At 37.7% G+C, this 14,326-nt stretch overlaps 1 protein-coding gene across 3 annotated transcripts in view; it reads left to right on the top strand.

Moving 5' to 3' along the window:
• Positions 1-2,051: 2,051 nt before the first annotated feature.
• The window catches only part of ckap5 (cytoskeleton associated protein 5), a 38,293-nt gene continuing 26,018 nt past the window's right edge, over positions 2,052-14,326 (top strand). For all 3 annotated transcript variants that reach the window (XM_067588713.1, XM_067588712.1, XM_067588710.1), the window contains exons 1-9: positions 2,052-2,187; positions 5,686-5,782; positions 7,871-8,064; positions 11,310-11,516; positions 12,550-12,721; positions 12,843-12,972; positions 13,107-13,207; positions 13,388-13,501; positions 13,676-13,780. In XM_067588713.1, coding sequence (XP_067444814.1) covers positions 5,726-5,782; positions 7,871-8,064; positions 11,310-11,516; positions 12,550-12,721; positions 12,843-12,972; positions 13,107-13,207; positions 13,388-13,501; positions 13,676-13,780 — 1,080 coding nt within the window. In that variant the 5' untranslated portion in view covers positions 2,052-2,187; positions 5,686-5,725. The remainder of the gene's footprint in view (positions 2,188-5,685; positions 5,783-7,870; positions 8,065-11,309; positions 11,517-12,549; positions 12,722-12,842; positions 12,973-13,106; positions 13,208-13,387; positions 13,502-13,675; positions 13,781-14,326) is intronic.

Genomic DNA, 14,326 nt, shown 5'->3' with positions numbered 1-14,326 from the left:
AACAGATTTGTGTATCAGAATTTCTTTCCTCTCCCATTAATCATCTCACGACCCCTCAGATTTATCTGGTGACCCTTTGGAGGGGCCTGACCCCTAGGTTGTGAACCACTGCACTAAACAAGCTAATTGTATATAAAGTAGTTAAAACTAGCTCCACCTAGAGCAGCTACAACAGTAACATGCTTTAAGAAGAAGCAATAACCTTAAATTGTAGAGTAAAGTGTAGCATCAATAGATAAATTAAAGGATTAAAAAGTACATTAGGTTATGATATTTGTTTAATATCTATTGTTTTTTATGCTTACTATTTCAGCATCATGTCTGTAGTGCAGCCATTGTTATAATCAAGACTCAATTGTTAGGCTAGTGATGTTGTTCCTGGACAATTAAAATACTGTCTGTTCTCCCTCTCTATCAGCTTGCAAGTCGGTTTGCTTGTGTTTTTCTTGTGTTGGGAAAACTACAGTACCTCAAATTGATGTTAACCCTCATATTTTCTGTTTTGCACTAGACCCTTGCTCAACACAGAGAACAATCCCATAAATAAGATCCACTGACTGAATTATAGTATTGTTTATTTACTCCACCTGCCTGCCCCTATATGTACTGTCCAACTTTCTAAATCTGTGCTACTCTCCAGAAGTGATTTTTTTGGGTGTATTGATAGAGAATGTTGAATGTAATTCTACAGTGTCTGTTGAATGTTTATCTTTGAAGTTAGGCTAAAATGTGTATATCCTGTGCAGAACTGTCAGTCAGATGTTACAGATTATTATTGTCTTTTTTGTTTTCAGTAGTTGAGTGGCTGTTGGTGTTTTATATTTTGCGTTGTTGGAGATGTAAGCTACAGTCTCACATTTGGTAATGGAAGTTGCAGTGAGAGGCTGGCGTGGATTGTTCTATTTTGTGTGAAGTGTTATAGTTGTTGTATTTTTCTGACATGATTTCATGGTTTTCTGCCTGTCACTTAGAACTTAGAATACCATCTCTGTAGAAAAGTGGGAGCTCAGGAGACTCTTCTCTTAGTTCATGAACTACATTTCTAAATTAACAGAATGTGTTGTTTCTGTAGAGGCAAAAATTGTGCTCATTACATACCTTGAAGAATGAAGAAACTAACATGTATTAATGATGAATGACTACTAAATGAGAATGTTGTATTTCTGAGTCTTAGAAAGGGAGGGAAGGTATTTTGTGAATGGGTACAAGTGTTTCTCTTTTTTAAACCCCATTGTTAAAAAAAACTGTGAGAATACCCTGGACCTTTAATTTTGGCACATGATGATCCAAGGTTTTTTTTTGTAAAGGTGTACAAATACATTATGTATGAATAACAATGATAAAAATGATAATAAATTAATAATATTAATGTATAATCATATAAATAACCAATCAAATAGTAAATCTGTAAAGGCAATACACAAAATGGACCAATAAGAAAACGGTTATCATAGATGAGGAAGGGCAAAGTTTCAATTCAGCCAATCAAATCTCTTCTAAGGAGAAAATGGCCCAATCGCTAACGGGTGATCACACCTTGGGGGAGGGCCTTAGTTTAAATTAAACCAATCAAAATTGAAATCTAGTCACAAATAAGGACGCCCATTAGACTATCGCTAATGGGCAAAATATAAATGTCTGAGGGGTGAAGTCCAACAATTGGGTGTGTGTGCTGGCGTTTTTTAGCCTAGATTTAATTAATCGTGCAGTAAGACTGTATATAAGGTCTATGATTCAACACAACAGTGATGTAGTTAGGGTGGCGCCCCTGTCTCCGCCCCTCCCGCTGTCTCTCCGCCCTTGGAGGAATTTCAAAAAGTTGCGACAAGTTACACATCAGCAGACGTGACAGGACCGGAAAGGGTGTTCATTTTATTTAGAATAAAAGCACGAAATGTCTAAATTGTACACAAAGGAGCATAGGCAAATTAAAATGTGTATTTAATGTTGTATCACTTAAGATGTTCATTAATACACAACATTTGTTGATTAATTCGAAACTTTGTGTTAACCGGGAGGGACGTTGTAGCTGTTGATTTTATTTTGAACCGGAAGCTGCGTTTTGTGTTCTGGGTGTTACTGGCAACGCTTGTATAAAGCTCGGCCGGGCTTCTCCGTAGTGATCCCATTATCACCTCCATCTCACTGGACGGCCAGCATCGTATTGTCTCTTAGAGACGCAAACAGGTATCTCAGCGGTATAAATTTATTTCCTTATTTTAATTAGTACTCGTATGCTACTCTGAGCTTGCTTGTTAGGCCGTTGTGTTTCTTTAGCTGCCGTTGTGAAGTGCGTTGTTAGGCCTGGTTGTGTTGGCGCGGATGGAAGCTTAGCTCATAGCTGTTTCTAAGCAGCTAGCGGCGGCTACTGTCCGCTACCAAACAATAAGCTCTCTGGTATTTGCTGTCTAGCATAGTTCACACATATTGTAGCAGGCTATATATTGTCCGTTAATGTGTGCTGAAAATGCTGGCATGTTTCTGCTGAAGCTGCTTAAATGAGAATGAGCGGGTTAACGGGCTAACGTAGCAACTGTCACTGTTGTTGCTAAATTAGCTAACGTTAACGTTAGTTAATGGCGTTCATCTGACAAGTAACTAACTTAAGATGCTTTACCACTCCCAGTTTGAGCAAACAGGCAATGCCATGGGTTACAACCAGGGAAATGGTTAGATGATAGCATAGCATTCAGACGGCTGTTACCGTTAACCTGATTATGACGAGATGTGAGGGTGCTGTCCAGTTTCAGAGTGCATGTAGGGAGCTGTGTAAAAGCTATGCTCAGCTGTCTGAAGATTTAAGTATGCAATGTAAAGTCTGTGTTACTTTAAGCCTTCATGTGTTCATTCTTGTATGCACATGAATTCTCGCTACTGCTGCATTTCTCATGCACACGTTCATATCTGTGAAACAACATATGATTGGGACTAAAGCTGGGCGATATGTTGATATTATTAGTCCCGTGGTATCTGATAATAAATATTATCAATTTTAGATTGGCCTTAAATGCTTTATTACACTTAAGTGGTAAACATCTCTGAGCTAGACTGATGTGTCAGAGTGGAGTGAATATTGAATGCATCTGTCTGCTTGCCTATGTTATCCACATGTAATACTGAAATATTTGATTTTGGTCAGCATTGTTTAGATTTACAGTTTCAGGATTTCGTTCCTACACACATTCAAAATACCACATCACTTTGTTTAAAAGATTATCAACCTTGAAATTGCTTGGCTTGGTACTCCCACAGTCTCTTTTCACCAGAAACACTCAGGTGGGTGTTAGTTAGTAAGTTAGCCATTGTGGCTGATGATAAGAAGCATTTCTTCAATTGAAATGTTTTCAAATGAAATGCTGCTTGTTGGATCAGGTGCATGCAGAATCTGTCATTGTGATGAGACAACTCTTGGAAGGGTATCAAGTCATGTCCTATGTGTATGCGCACCTAGCTTTTATGAATAATCAAGGTCACATTAAATTAGCAATTTTTAATGGAGTTTGATGTTCCTTCCATCCAGAGGTCTGGTTTAGTTTTTGTGTCAAGAGTCTGAAGTTTTAAAATAAATATACCTATAAACTATTTTAAAGGCTACAGTTGCTAAGTTTGCTTGTGTATGTGTAAAACAACAACAAAGAACCCTTAAATGTCTTTAGCCTATTTTCCAGACTGGGCTGGATCAATATGAAAAATGAACCAGGGTGGGAAGTTAACGTTGTAAAATGTGAACATCTACCAGCCACTGACAGATAAATGTTCAAATTCACCAGCCACTCAATAGTAAATCATTACTTTGTGCCTGAAATCTAACAGCCGCTTTCATATTTTACTAGCATAGCTCCTCCCTGAAAGTGCATTAGACAGTCACATGCTTATGCTGTCAAGTGGAGGAAGATTTTAACTGTAGAAATAACTTTCCAGGAGTTGGAGTCTCTTTTATTGACAAAAACTGACAAAGTAGTATCTTTGGTGAAGCACTTTTACTCGACTTGACATTGAACAGACTGTTGCAGCCTCTGAACCATAGACCTTTAAATTAGGGGGCAGTCTGTGTAGACATGAGGTCACTCTGCCACCCATATGTTGCATTACACTGTTTCTCTTTCATTTCATCAAGTAAATGTAAAATGACATGTTGATACTAAGAGTTTGCTTGTCTCGCTAAGATAGCTTTCCTGCAATCCCCACTTTTGCCCGTATATTTTAGGTCCCCCTCCACTCAAAAATGTGTTTTGCTTATTGTTACTTCAGCTGTATGTCTGAGCTTCACTGTGCAGAATGATGTATGTGCAGAGTTACACTGTTTCCACATTCATCTGCTGAAGGGGGGAAGTTTTTCTGTGCCCACCTTAAATCTGAGTTTAAGGCATGTACCGATGAGCATGATTTGTGACATCACAACTAGTTTAAATGCCAATCCCACCATCTTGTGCCCAGCAGTTAAAAATTTGAAATGAACAATATGTGTATTTTCATAAATTCCATATTTTTAAATGAGGGAGAAGGAGGAGATGTAATTGTAAGAATTTCATACTAGGTAATTTAGGCAAACTTTTTTTTTTAAATGGAAAACCATATCAGATTATTCTTATTCTTATTGTTGTTGTTGTTGTTGTTGTTGTTATTGTTATTATTTTATTAACAGTATTTTTATGTCTTAAAACATGTTTGGAAGGAATCTTTAAATGTTAGTCAAGCTTTCTGGTGAAATATTTTTTTAATTTCAATGCATCTGCTCTACAGTTAAAAACATTGTAAAGTAATGCATGTGCTCTGAAATGGGATTTTAAATGGAGTGTGTAAAGTAGAACAGAGTGATACATGGCCAGGCTGATATTATTGGCCGATGTTAGGTTTTGACCTTTTATTATATGGCGTGTATGTTAGCAGATATGCAAAGAAGAAGAAGAAAATGCAGGGCAAATATTGCAGCAATATTTAGCTATTTATTTTTTATTGGTGGCATTTTTATTTGACTGGCTGAATATTACTTTTTTTTATATATAAATGATTTCTTACAAACCTTTTTTCATTTAACAAATGAAGTCAAACATCTCAAATGTTAAATGTTGACTAATCACAAGCAGCTGTACAAGAAGCTTGCCTGAATAAAGTACAGTCTAAAACTGTCCAAACTGTGATTAGAAGCAGTATCTATCTGATCAGTGAATAAGTAAACAGAACTATGACTCTGACCAGACATTTAGCACCAGCTTTTGGGCTGTTTTAGATACTGACTGAATGTGCTACGCATGTTCCACTTTTTCTTTGGGTCACCTGGAAAAAGTTTGAAAAACTAGCTAACTAAAAGCACTAATGTGGATTACATACTGTAGATGGGTGAATAGATTTTCTGTTTTTGTTTACTAAAGCAGAAAATATTGTGTGGACTATGTGGATCAAGTTGCACCCCCCCTGGCAATTTCAGTAGATACAGAACCAGTTGTGTGTATTTGTCATGATTATTAGAGTGTAACTGGCTACTCTGCAGTCTTAGTGTTGCTGAATGTTTAAAAGCCATTTTTTCTGATGAAATTAGCATTTTTGTTTTAAAGCACAAGCACTGCTCGGCTGACACCAGAATGTCTGATGATTTTTAGCTTTCACTTGTTCCTCCAGCAGTAAACTACAGATGCATTGCACTGAATGTTGTTTTGTGTTGATAATGCTGTTGTTGTTTTCTAGTTGAATACCTTTGGGGAAGCCCACCCCCCGAGTGGCCATCATGGGGGACGATAGCGAGTGGATGAAGCTTCCCATCGACCAGAAATGTGAACACAAGGTGACCAACTCACTCCATGACATTCTCTGCAGTTTACTTCAACTCACTCAGTTTAAAAATATTTCCTTTTAAGTCAGATGTTTGTCACATCCAACCCATCCAATGGACTGTCTCCTCCAAAGAGAAGCTTGAGTGCCTTGTGATCAGAGAGTGATTGTACAAAGTGTTTCCTTTTGTGGTCTCATAGAGTCAGTGTAGAGCCATATAGATTTTCAGACTAGCTAATGGATTCTACTCATTATCTGGTATTTGCTGCAGCTCATCTTTACTGGAAATGCCCCCTTATTGTACAGTATAACAAAATCATACTCATTTTACAGGTTCACTGTAATATCCACCGTTTCTGCCTGTTCATCTTTCTTACAAACTTGCTTACTTCATATTTATCTATATTTGGATCCCTCCAAAAGGCTTAAAGTTTAGGATTAAACTAATACACAAATTTAATCCAAGTCTTACCAAGTCTCTTTTTTTTTCTCAAAACACACTTGCTTTGCATCAAATAGACTCCCAATTGCCTGTCAGACTGCTTCATTCAGTCCATTGGCATCTGACACATTAATGAGTCACACTGTTTCACTGGGTGACATGTTCCTTCATTACCATGAACACATACACTGTAGTTTATTTCGACTGAATTCCACACACCCCGTCCTGCTCCCAGAAATACTTAGTAGAACACCAAATATGAATTCATCTGCCACTGAAAATAGTCCCCAACAAATGCAATTTTTCCTCCTCATTTAGTAATGTTTGTTAAAAACTACAGTGACCAGCTGTTTGTGAAAATACTGAGTCTTTTAAAAATGAAACAATACGTTTGTGAGCTTTTTTTTTTTACAGATTTGTCTTCAGTGGAACCAATAGGCTTAGGGCTGAGGGGCAATATAAATTTTTGCAGATTTGCAAAAGACACTTTGACATGTCGCAGCAGGAAAAGCACAGGTATAAATCATAGAATTAAGGATGGCTAAATTCCATTTAGCTACTTCAGTTTCAGGGTCCTGCTATTGTTGATGCTGGCTCACTGTCACAATGTCATGGCTAACTGAGACACTTGAATAGAAAAGAGCCATTGTTAATGTTATTAGTAACACCTGTGCTTTTCTTATTATGACAAGTCAACATGCCTGCTGTGAAACTTCCTATAGGGAAGTCAAAAAGTATTGGGAGATGGTTTTTTCACAGGATTTGTTGAACATTATTACAACATGGAATAACGCCAGCCTTATCCTTTTTATATTTAAGCTACAAATGCATGTATTTATATAACAAAAATATATGAAGTATATTTGATTACTTTTTAAATCAACATCAGAATTTTGTGCATGAAATAAAAGTTTTATTAGGCAGGGTGGCACATCAATAGTTTTTTTTCTAAGACAAGTGTATAGAAATGATGATTAAAACAATGTTGTGGTCTCAGCAGGTATTGTTTTTACCTTCCTGAGTGTGTGAGCCAGAGAGCTAATTTTAGACTCTATATCAAAATACAAATCATTGTTGAGGTGGAACCAGAGAAAGAATAACAAGCTGACAGATTGTAGGCTTATCTCAGTTTCCTGCTGCACTTCTATTTAACATGGTCTGTATATTATCAAGCCACAAATGAAACTCCCGTGTTAATTTGTTTAACATGGGTGGGAATGTCCTACTGGAGATGTAAGATGTTCTCTCCTTTATTTTGCTGCTGACTGATAACATTGGATCTGAGCAGTCCTGTTTTCTAGTGATGAGTCCACTCATCATTAGTCCACTCTAAGCTCACAAATGAGCCTGGAAGAAAAGCCAGTCAACAAACATGTTTGTCCTACAGTATAATAAGAGGGCAAATGGAGAGGAAGATGACATGTAACAGAGAGGTTCATCCATTATGAATGTAGGTCACATCCTCTGACTGTTATTAAGACCTCCATTTTCCCACTATGAACTGGAAAGACTCTTTACATTTGTGTGTATTTGTCTAGTTTTGCTCTCTTTTTCTCAAAGGAGAAAGAGAAGCCTGACTGAATGAGTTTGACAAATCCCAGATGATGTGTATTTAACTGTGTATACTCCCTCTCTCTCTCTGTACTTGCTAATGTCTAGGTGTGGAAAGCACGTCTGAATGGTTATGAAGAAGCTCTGAAGTTGTTCCAGAGGATAGAAGATGAGAAGAGTCCAGAGTGGGGGAAGTACCTGGGACTCATAAAGAAGTTTGTCACTGACTCAAATGCCGTGGCTCAGCTTAAAGGCCTGGAGGCTGCCCTGGCCTTCATTGAAAATGCTCATGTTGCTGGGAAGTAAGTCATGGTTGCAACAAGAATTTTCACTTTTTAAAAAGTCTGGAATGAGTGTTGGCATGTGTGGAATGAGCCTCAAAAGATGTTAAACTCAGTTTAAAGGGGTGAATTTTGTTATAAGGCTTTGTGTAACTCATTATAGAGCACTCTTCTGTAAGTGAGTAACTTGATTCATGGCTGATTGTTACTTACGGTCAGAGGTCTGTCAGTGGATCTTTTTAATACTGTATGCAGCAGCTCCAGTTGGAGTCGTTTCTGCCAGCAAGGCAGGCTTTCAAGACACCACATGGATTTGTTTTTGGATGTCAGCTGACGAAGCTCTGAGACATTCTGTTCATTGTATAAAGGATCAAAGAACAGAAAATTCCAATTTTTCGCCACAGCGCAAAAGAATGGCCACTGTGACTGTCTCATAGACCACAGTGAATAATAAGAGGCTCAGAGGATATGTTTAAATGTATTACCAAACACATAACTGCCTAGAAGAAATGGGATGTGGAGATTACTGATCAGCAAAGAGAGAGGAATGTGGTGTGACTATGCTGCACAGCAGCAGGACAAAGAAACAAGAACACAGCGCATGATCTCTGTGAGAGAAGAGAGGCGATTGGGCTGAGGTCTTCCCAGCTGCACTGATGCCACAGCCCCACCCAACATTTACCTGCAAAACAATAAACCCTTTTCACTGCATTCATTTTAACTTCTCATAGCAGGAAAAACACAGGTAACCATTAGTATCAATGATGACTGTTTTCTTTTTAATTGTATCAGTAAGTCATGCCAGTGTACACAGTACACAGGCCCTGGAGCTGTACAGTTAACCCTTTGTTTGACAAGTCAAAATGTTTGTCTTTAGAAAGGTCTGTCAGGATGTCAACTAGGCCAGTCAACTGATGGCCATCAGTTGTGATGTTTGAACCCACAATGTCTCAAAGACAAATCCATAGTAGTAATATTGTAGTTGTTATAATCCAGCTGAGCCACCAGCGCTTTGGGAGTTCAGTTTGGTGCCAGATACAGTGCCTGGTCACACCGAAAAGTGCATTGTGAAATTGTTTGCAACAAATAGTGTACACGCCTTGGACACTGCTTTTATGCTTCCGCACCAGTGATAGCTATGTCATGCATTATGTTTTCGGGTTGTCTGCCCATACTTCTGTTCATCTGTCCGTCCCATTTTCATGAAGGTGACATCTCAGGAATGCCTTGAGGGGAATTTCTTCAGATCTGTCACAAATGTCCACTTGGACTCAAGGATGAACTGATTTAGAATATGGTGGTCAGGATAGGTCAGGTCGATATAGTGATAACTTCAATTTTGCCAAAGAAGACACTTAGTCTTCACTAGGGGTGCACGATTCAGGAAATCTCACGATTCAATGCGTTCAATTCCGATTCTAGGGGTCACGATTCGATTCACAATCGATTCGTGATTCAAAACCAATTCTCAATTCAATACATTCATAGATTTGATTCTAGATTGATGTTTTGAGTTACTCTTTCCATTTGACTGTAGTAGGCACTTTTATAGGTCTCAAAGAAGAAAAAATCACACTGAATCAAATGTAAACATTTACTGAAACTGAATTGATTCTGAATTGGCAGAGATAGAATCGCGATTCTTATGTGAACCGTTTTTGTTTTTTTTTGTTTTTTTTTTGTACACCCCTGGTCTTCACTACTAATATTATGAGTCTGGACAGACATGGATGTAAACTGCAACTTGATTGGCTGGTGGAGGCATACAACTGCGAGTTGGCATTTCTAGTAGCGTTCTATTGTATGAATGTTTGAAGGCACTAAATAGTACATACAATTCACTCTAACATTGAACACTTGGATAAAATGGCGAGCAGACTTTGTTGGTACTTTCGGCTTCCCAAGGACTCACAACACTGTAAAATGTTCCTATAAAAACATAGTACTCTTTCTAAATGTAATAAAGAAAACTATGTTTCGATCCCAAACTGGCTGTTCATCAGTTACAGGGACATCAAACTGGCTCAGGTGTTCATCACAGAATAAATGTTCTCAGTCCCTTGTGTGGATATGGCTACAACCACAGATTTAGTGCACATCTGCAAGCCAGACACAATAAAATATGAAGTACCTTGTAGACCTACCTTGTAGTAACTTTGAAATCGAGAATGAGTGAATCAAAAATAAAATTAAAGAACTAGAAAGATACACAGAATTACTTAAACAATTAAATTGTGAATAATGAATATACTGTATAATAGCCACAATCAACTGGGAAAAGAGGATCTGAATATAAGATCAAAACGAAACTATCTGCCAGTTACAACTTAAACTTAAAACAAAAGGATTTAATTGAAAATTCTGTAATCATCCCAGAGAAGTCCTTGTTAACAACCACAGGCGATCATCAAAATAATAGATATATTGAATGTGTTTAAATTCCAGTGTAGTAAAAGCCGTATCAAAATAGAGTAAACAATCCACTGTGGCAAAATAAACAAATATAGAAAATTCTTCTGTCAAAAAAAGTTTTTCAACTTTCAGAATTGAGACCATTTTCTCCCAGGATTCACGGACACCGTTTTTAACAAAAAGAAGGAAAAAAACATGATGAAGTCATTATTGATAAAAACCAGCTGTCGTCATTGTATGATTCCATAGTTCAGCTTGATGATAAATCTGCTGTGGCCTCTAAATTATGTATTTTTCACATTCCTGGCACAACTGCTGCTGAAGTTAGAGCCGGTAGCACAACAAATGATTGTGGTTATGAGAAGACATTGAGAAGCATTAATCAATCAATCATCCCTTGCTTTGTAGAGGTGATCAGAGCCGTATCTTTGACTTGCTGAGGTTATAAAACAATCACCTTCGTAGTGTTTTTTTTTTTTTTTTTACTGCTGTGTGTGTTTGAGTGGTCAGAAAAGGGACCTTTTTGTGACTTTTCAAGTAGCTCTACAAATTAGCAGTGTTTCATTTGCTACAAAAGTAGAAGTGGTGAAGAATCCAGTTCCACACAGCAGACTGCACAACTTTTTCTACTCTTCAAGTACCATGTTTTTTTGTCAAAACTGAGGACGCATACATAAATGTTTTCCTGCACTGTAGCTGGGTTCAATGGTTTAAATATTTGTATGAAAATAGCCATTGCCTGGCTAAATTTAGACTTATCTATGTGCATAAACCCATGCAAGTCAAACACTTCTGTACATCAGTATATCCAATGTGTTCTGACAGACTGGTTGTATCTGTGCCCTTTGCTACAGGACGACAGGTGAGGTGGTGTCAGGTGTGGTGACCAAAGTGTTTAACCAGCCGAAGGCCCGGGCCAAGGAACTGGGCACAGACATCTGTCTGATGTACATCGAGATAGAGAAGGCTGAGGTGGTGCAGGACGAGCTGCTCAAAGGACTGGACAACAAGAACCCCAAGATAGTGGTGGCCTGCATTGAGGCGCTCAGGAAGGCTCTCAGGTCAGTGCTACTTTCCCAGGTTAGAGTGACCACACAGATATAAGCACACAAGTGTCTAGATGAAAATAAGGTACACGTTTGTGCACATATCTTTCCTTACTTTCTAACCATATTATTTATGAATGAGCCATTGTTTTTGAACATACAATATTTTATTTTGATCAGAAATGTCTAATATTCTGAGTTTAATCCATAAATTAAACCTTCCCCAGTATAACTAGACTGATGTTGGCTTTGCTTTGCTCTTTACCCAGCTAATAATAACCAATTAGCTAGATAATAACGAAGCTAGAACAAACTAAACTAACTGCTAAATGTTACATCAATAGCTTGTTAACAAGGGTACTACATGCACAAAATACAAGTCACAACCCTGAGTCACATGAGTAAAAATGGTAGACGGCAATCCAGTTAAACCACAAAATTTCCCATAAACGCAAGCTCCCTGCAACAAATTATCCCCCATAAGATCATCCAAAGGATGTCCATTATCTTTGGCATTATTTGCTCTTCTTATAGAACCATCTGTAGCGTGCAAAAGACAAAGCAATAGCATTTAAGGCATTGAAACAGTCATACCATCAAAAAAAACAATTCAATATGCAGATGACATTCTTTGATACTTAACTAACGTCAACAACTCTTCTATCAGTTCAATCATGTTTAAGTTATTTGTCTACTCTATGAACTGGTCAAAGTCCAAGATACTGCCTTAAACCAACCCCATTTGGGATACTGGGTCATATCTAGGAGTTTATAACAAATCTTAACAACACAAAACTTGCTCATTTTTTTACCTCATTGTTACAAAACATGAATCATGACAGAAAAAATTAAACAAAGTAAATTACTTTACTTCAAAGTAAAATAATAAAGTAAAATACTGATAAAACAATCCCACATTGAGCAGATCAGTGTCATTTAGATCTGAACAATCACACTGGTTCTTCAGTCTGGCAGTGTCTTTTGTCTCCAGATCCAGATAATCATCCACTAATCATCTGTTGACTCTGTCTGTTATATCTTCCCTCAGTGAGTTTGGATCAAAGATAGTGACTTTGAAGCCAGTAGTGAAGATTTTACCCAAACAGTTTGAGTCCAGAGAGAAGGCAGTGAGAGACGAAGCCAAGCAGCTTGCTATAGAAATCTACAAATGGATCCGAGATGCTCTGAGACCTCCACTACAGAACATCAACTCTGTACAGGTGGGAGACACACACACACACACACACACACACACACACACACACAAAACATGAACTTTAAAGCTCAGCTTTAAGATTCACATCAAACTTAACAAGGTCTTTCTGTCCTCTGTCCCTGTAGCTGAAGGAACTGGAGGAGGAATGGGTGAAGCTACCTTCCTCTCCTCCCAAGCAGATCAGGTTCCTGCGCTCCCAGCAGGACCTGAAGGCAAAGTTTGAACAGCAACAAGCCCAAGGAGAACAGTCTGATGGTATGTTTAACTAGGTCGCAAACTACACAGGGTTACATATGATGATTCCATGATATCATTGGGATTTGTACACTACAGCAAGTGGTTGTGGAGTCACAGTCTGATGTCCTCTCTTCTTCTTTTGCTATTTTCAGGAGAGGATGAGGAGGAACCAGTGGCAGCAGTGGATCCTTATGAACTGCTGGAAGCTGTGGAGATTCTCTCTAAGATGCCCAAAGACTTCTACGAGAAAATAGTAAGTTAATCGAACTACAGTATGTGCACTGCTCAAAGGCTTCAAAAAGTAATTTTGTTAATTCAGACCAAATCATTGTCATGGAAAGAAAAACTGAAGTGTGTGTGAATTTGTAAGTTTCTATGTGATGGAACCATGAATGTTGGTGTGTATGTGACCTGGCTCTGTGTGTCTTTCCAGGAAGCTAAAAAGTGGCAGGAGAGGAAAGAAGCTCTGGAAGCTGTAGAGGCTCTGACCAAGAACCCCAAACTAGAGAACGGAGACTATGGAGACCTAGTCAGAGCACTGAAGAAGGTACTGAGTGCTGTCATTTGCATGTTTTCTGTTGGGCTATTCTATCTGGAAGTTACTGTAGACATGTACAAACAAATTTTCAAAATTTGTTGTCCTAAATCAAATGTCTTACCCAGAATTAGGATGAAGGCCAATCTGGTAACACCACATTGTTCACTGACTGTTATGTTATAGGTTGTGGGGAAAGACGCCAATGTGATGCTGGTTACAATGGCAGCTAAATGTCTAGCTGGACTGGCCTCTGGTCTCAGGAAGAAGTTTGGAACATATGCAGGACAAGTAAGTTAAAAGAATCTCTTAATATTTAATAGCAATGTTATGTTTAATTACCAGTCTCAACATGTGGGGAAGATTTCTGTGTTAAATGTGTGAGTTTGTTTTTAAATTTCAGAGGAGCTGCTGGATATCATTAGCAAAATAATTTTCTTTCTTTTGATGTAGTGGGCAGTAAAATCAAAGACAAAGTAGTTTCTGTCACAGTCAAACCGTCCTCATGCAAAATGTGCTGCTGCATTCATGTATGTGAGAATAAAGGAGCTAGGTATGAGCTTTTGAGTTTAGGAAATTATTATTTGGTGAAGAATTATATGAATTATCTATCTATCTATCTACTTGCACTGAGCAGGTCTTCTTCAATCATATATATATATATATATATATATATATATATATATATATATATATATTTTTTTTTTTTTTTTTTTTTTAAAGAATCTTTTTACCATTTTCCTTTAGTCAATCAGTTACTAACAAAGAAATACCCATGTTCACGCATTTTATAAATTATTTATTTAACAGTTTGTTATATAAGTCAGCATATAAAAA

Source organism: Thunnus thynnus, chromosome 5 (assembly GCF_963924715.1).
Source record: "Thunnus thynnus chromosome 5, fThuThy2.1, whole genome shotgun sequence".
Classification (NCBI taxonomy): Eukaryota; Metazoa; Chordata; class Actinopteri; order Scombriformes; family Scombridae; genus Thunnus; species Thunnus thynnus.
Note: the sequence above shows the minus strand (reverse complement) of the source record. Positions and strands in the feature narration are given on the sequence as shown.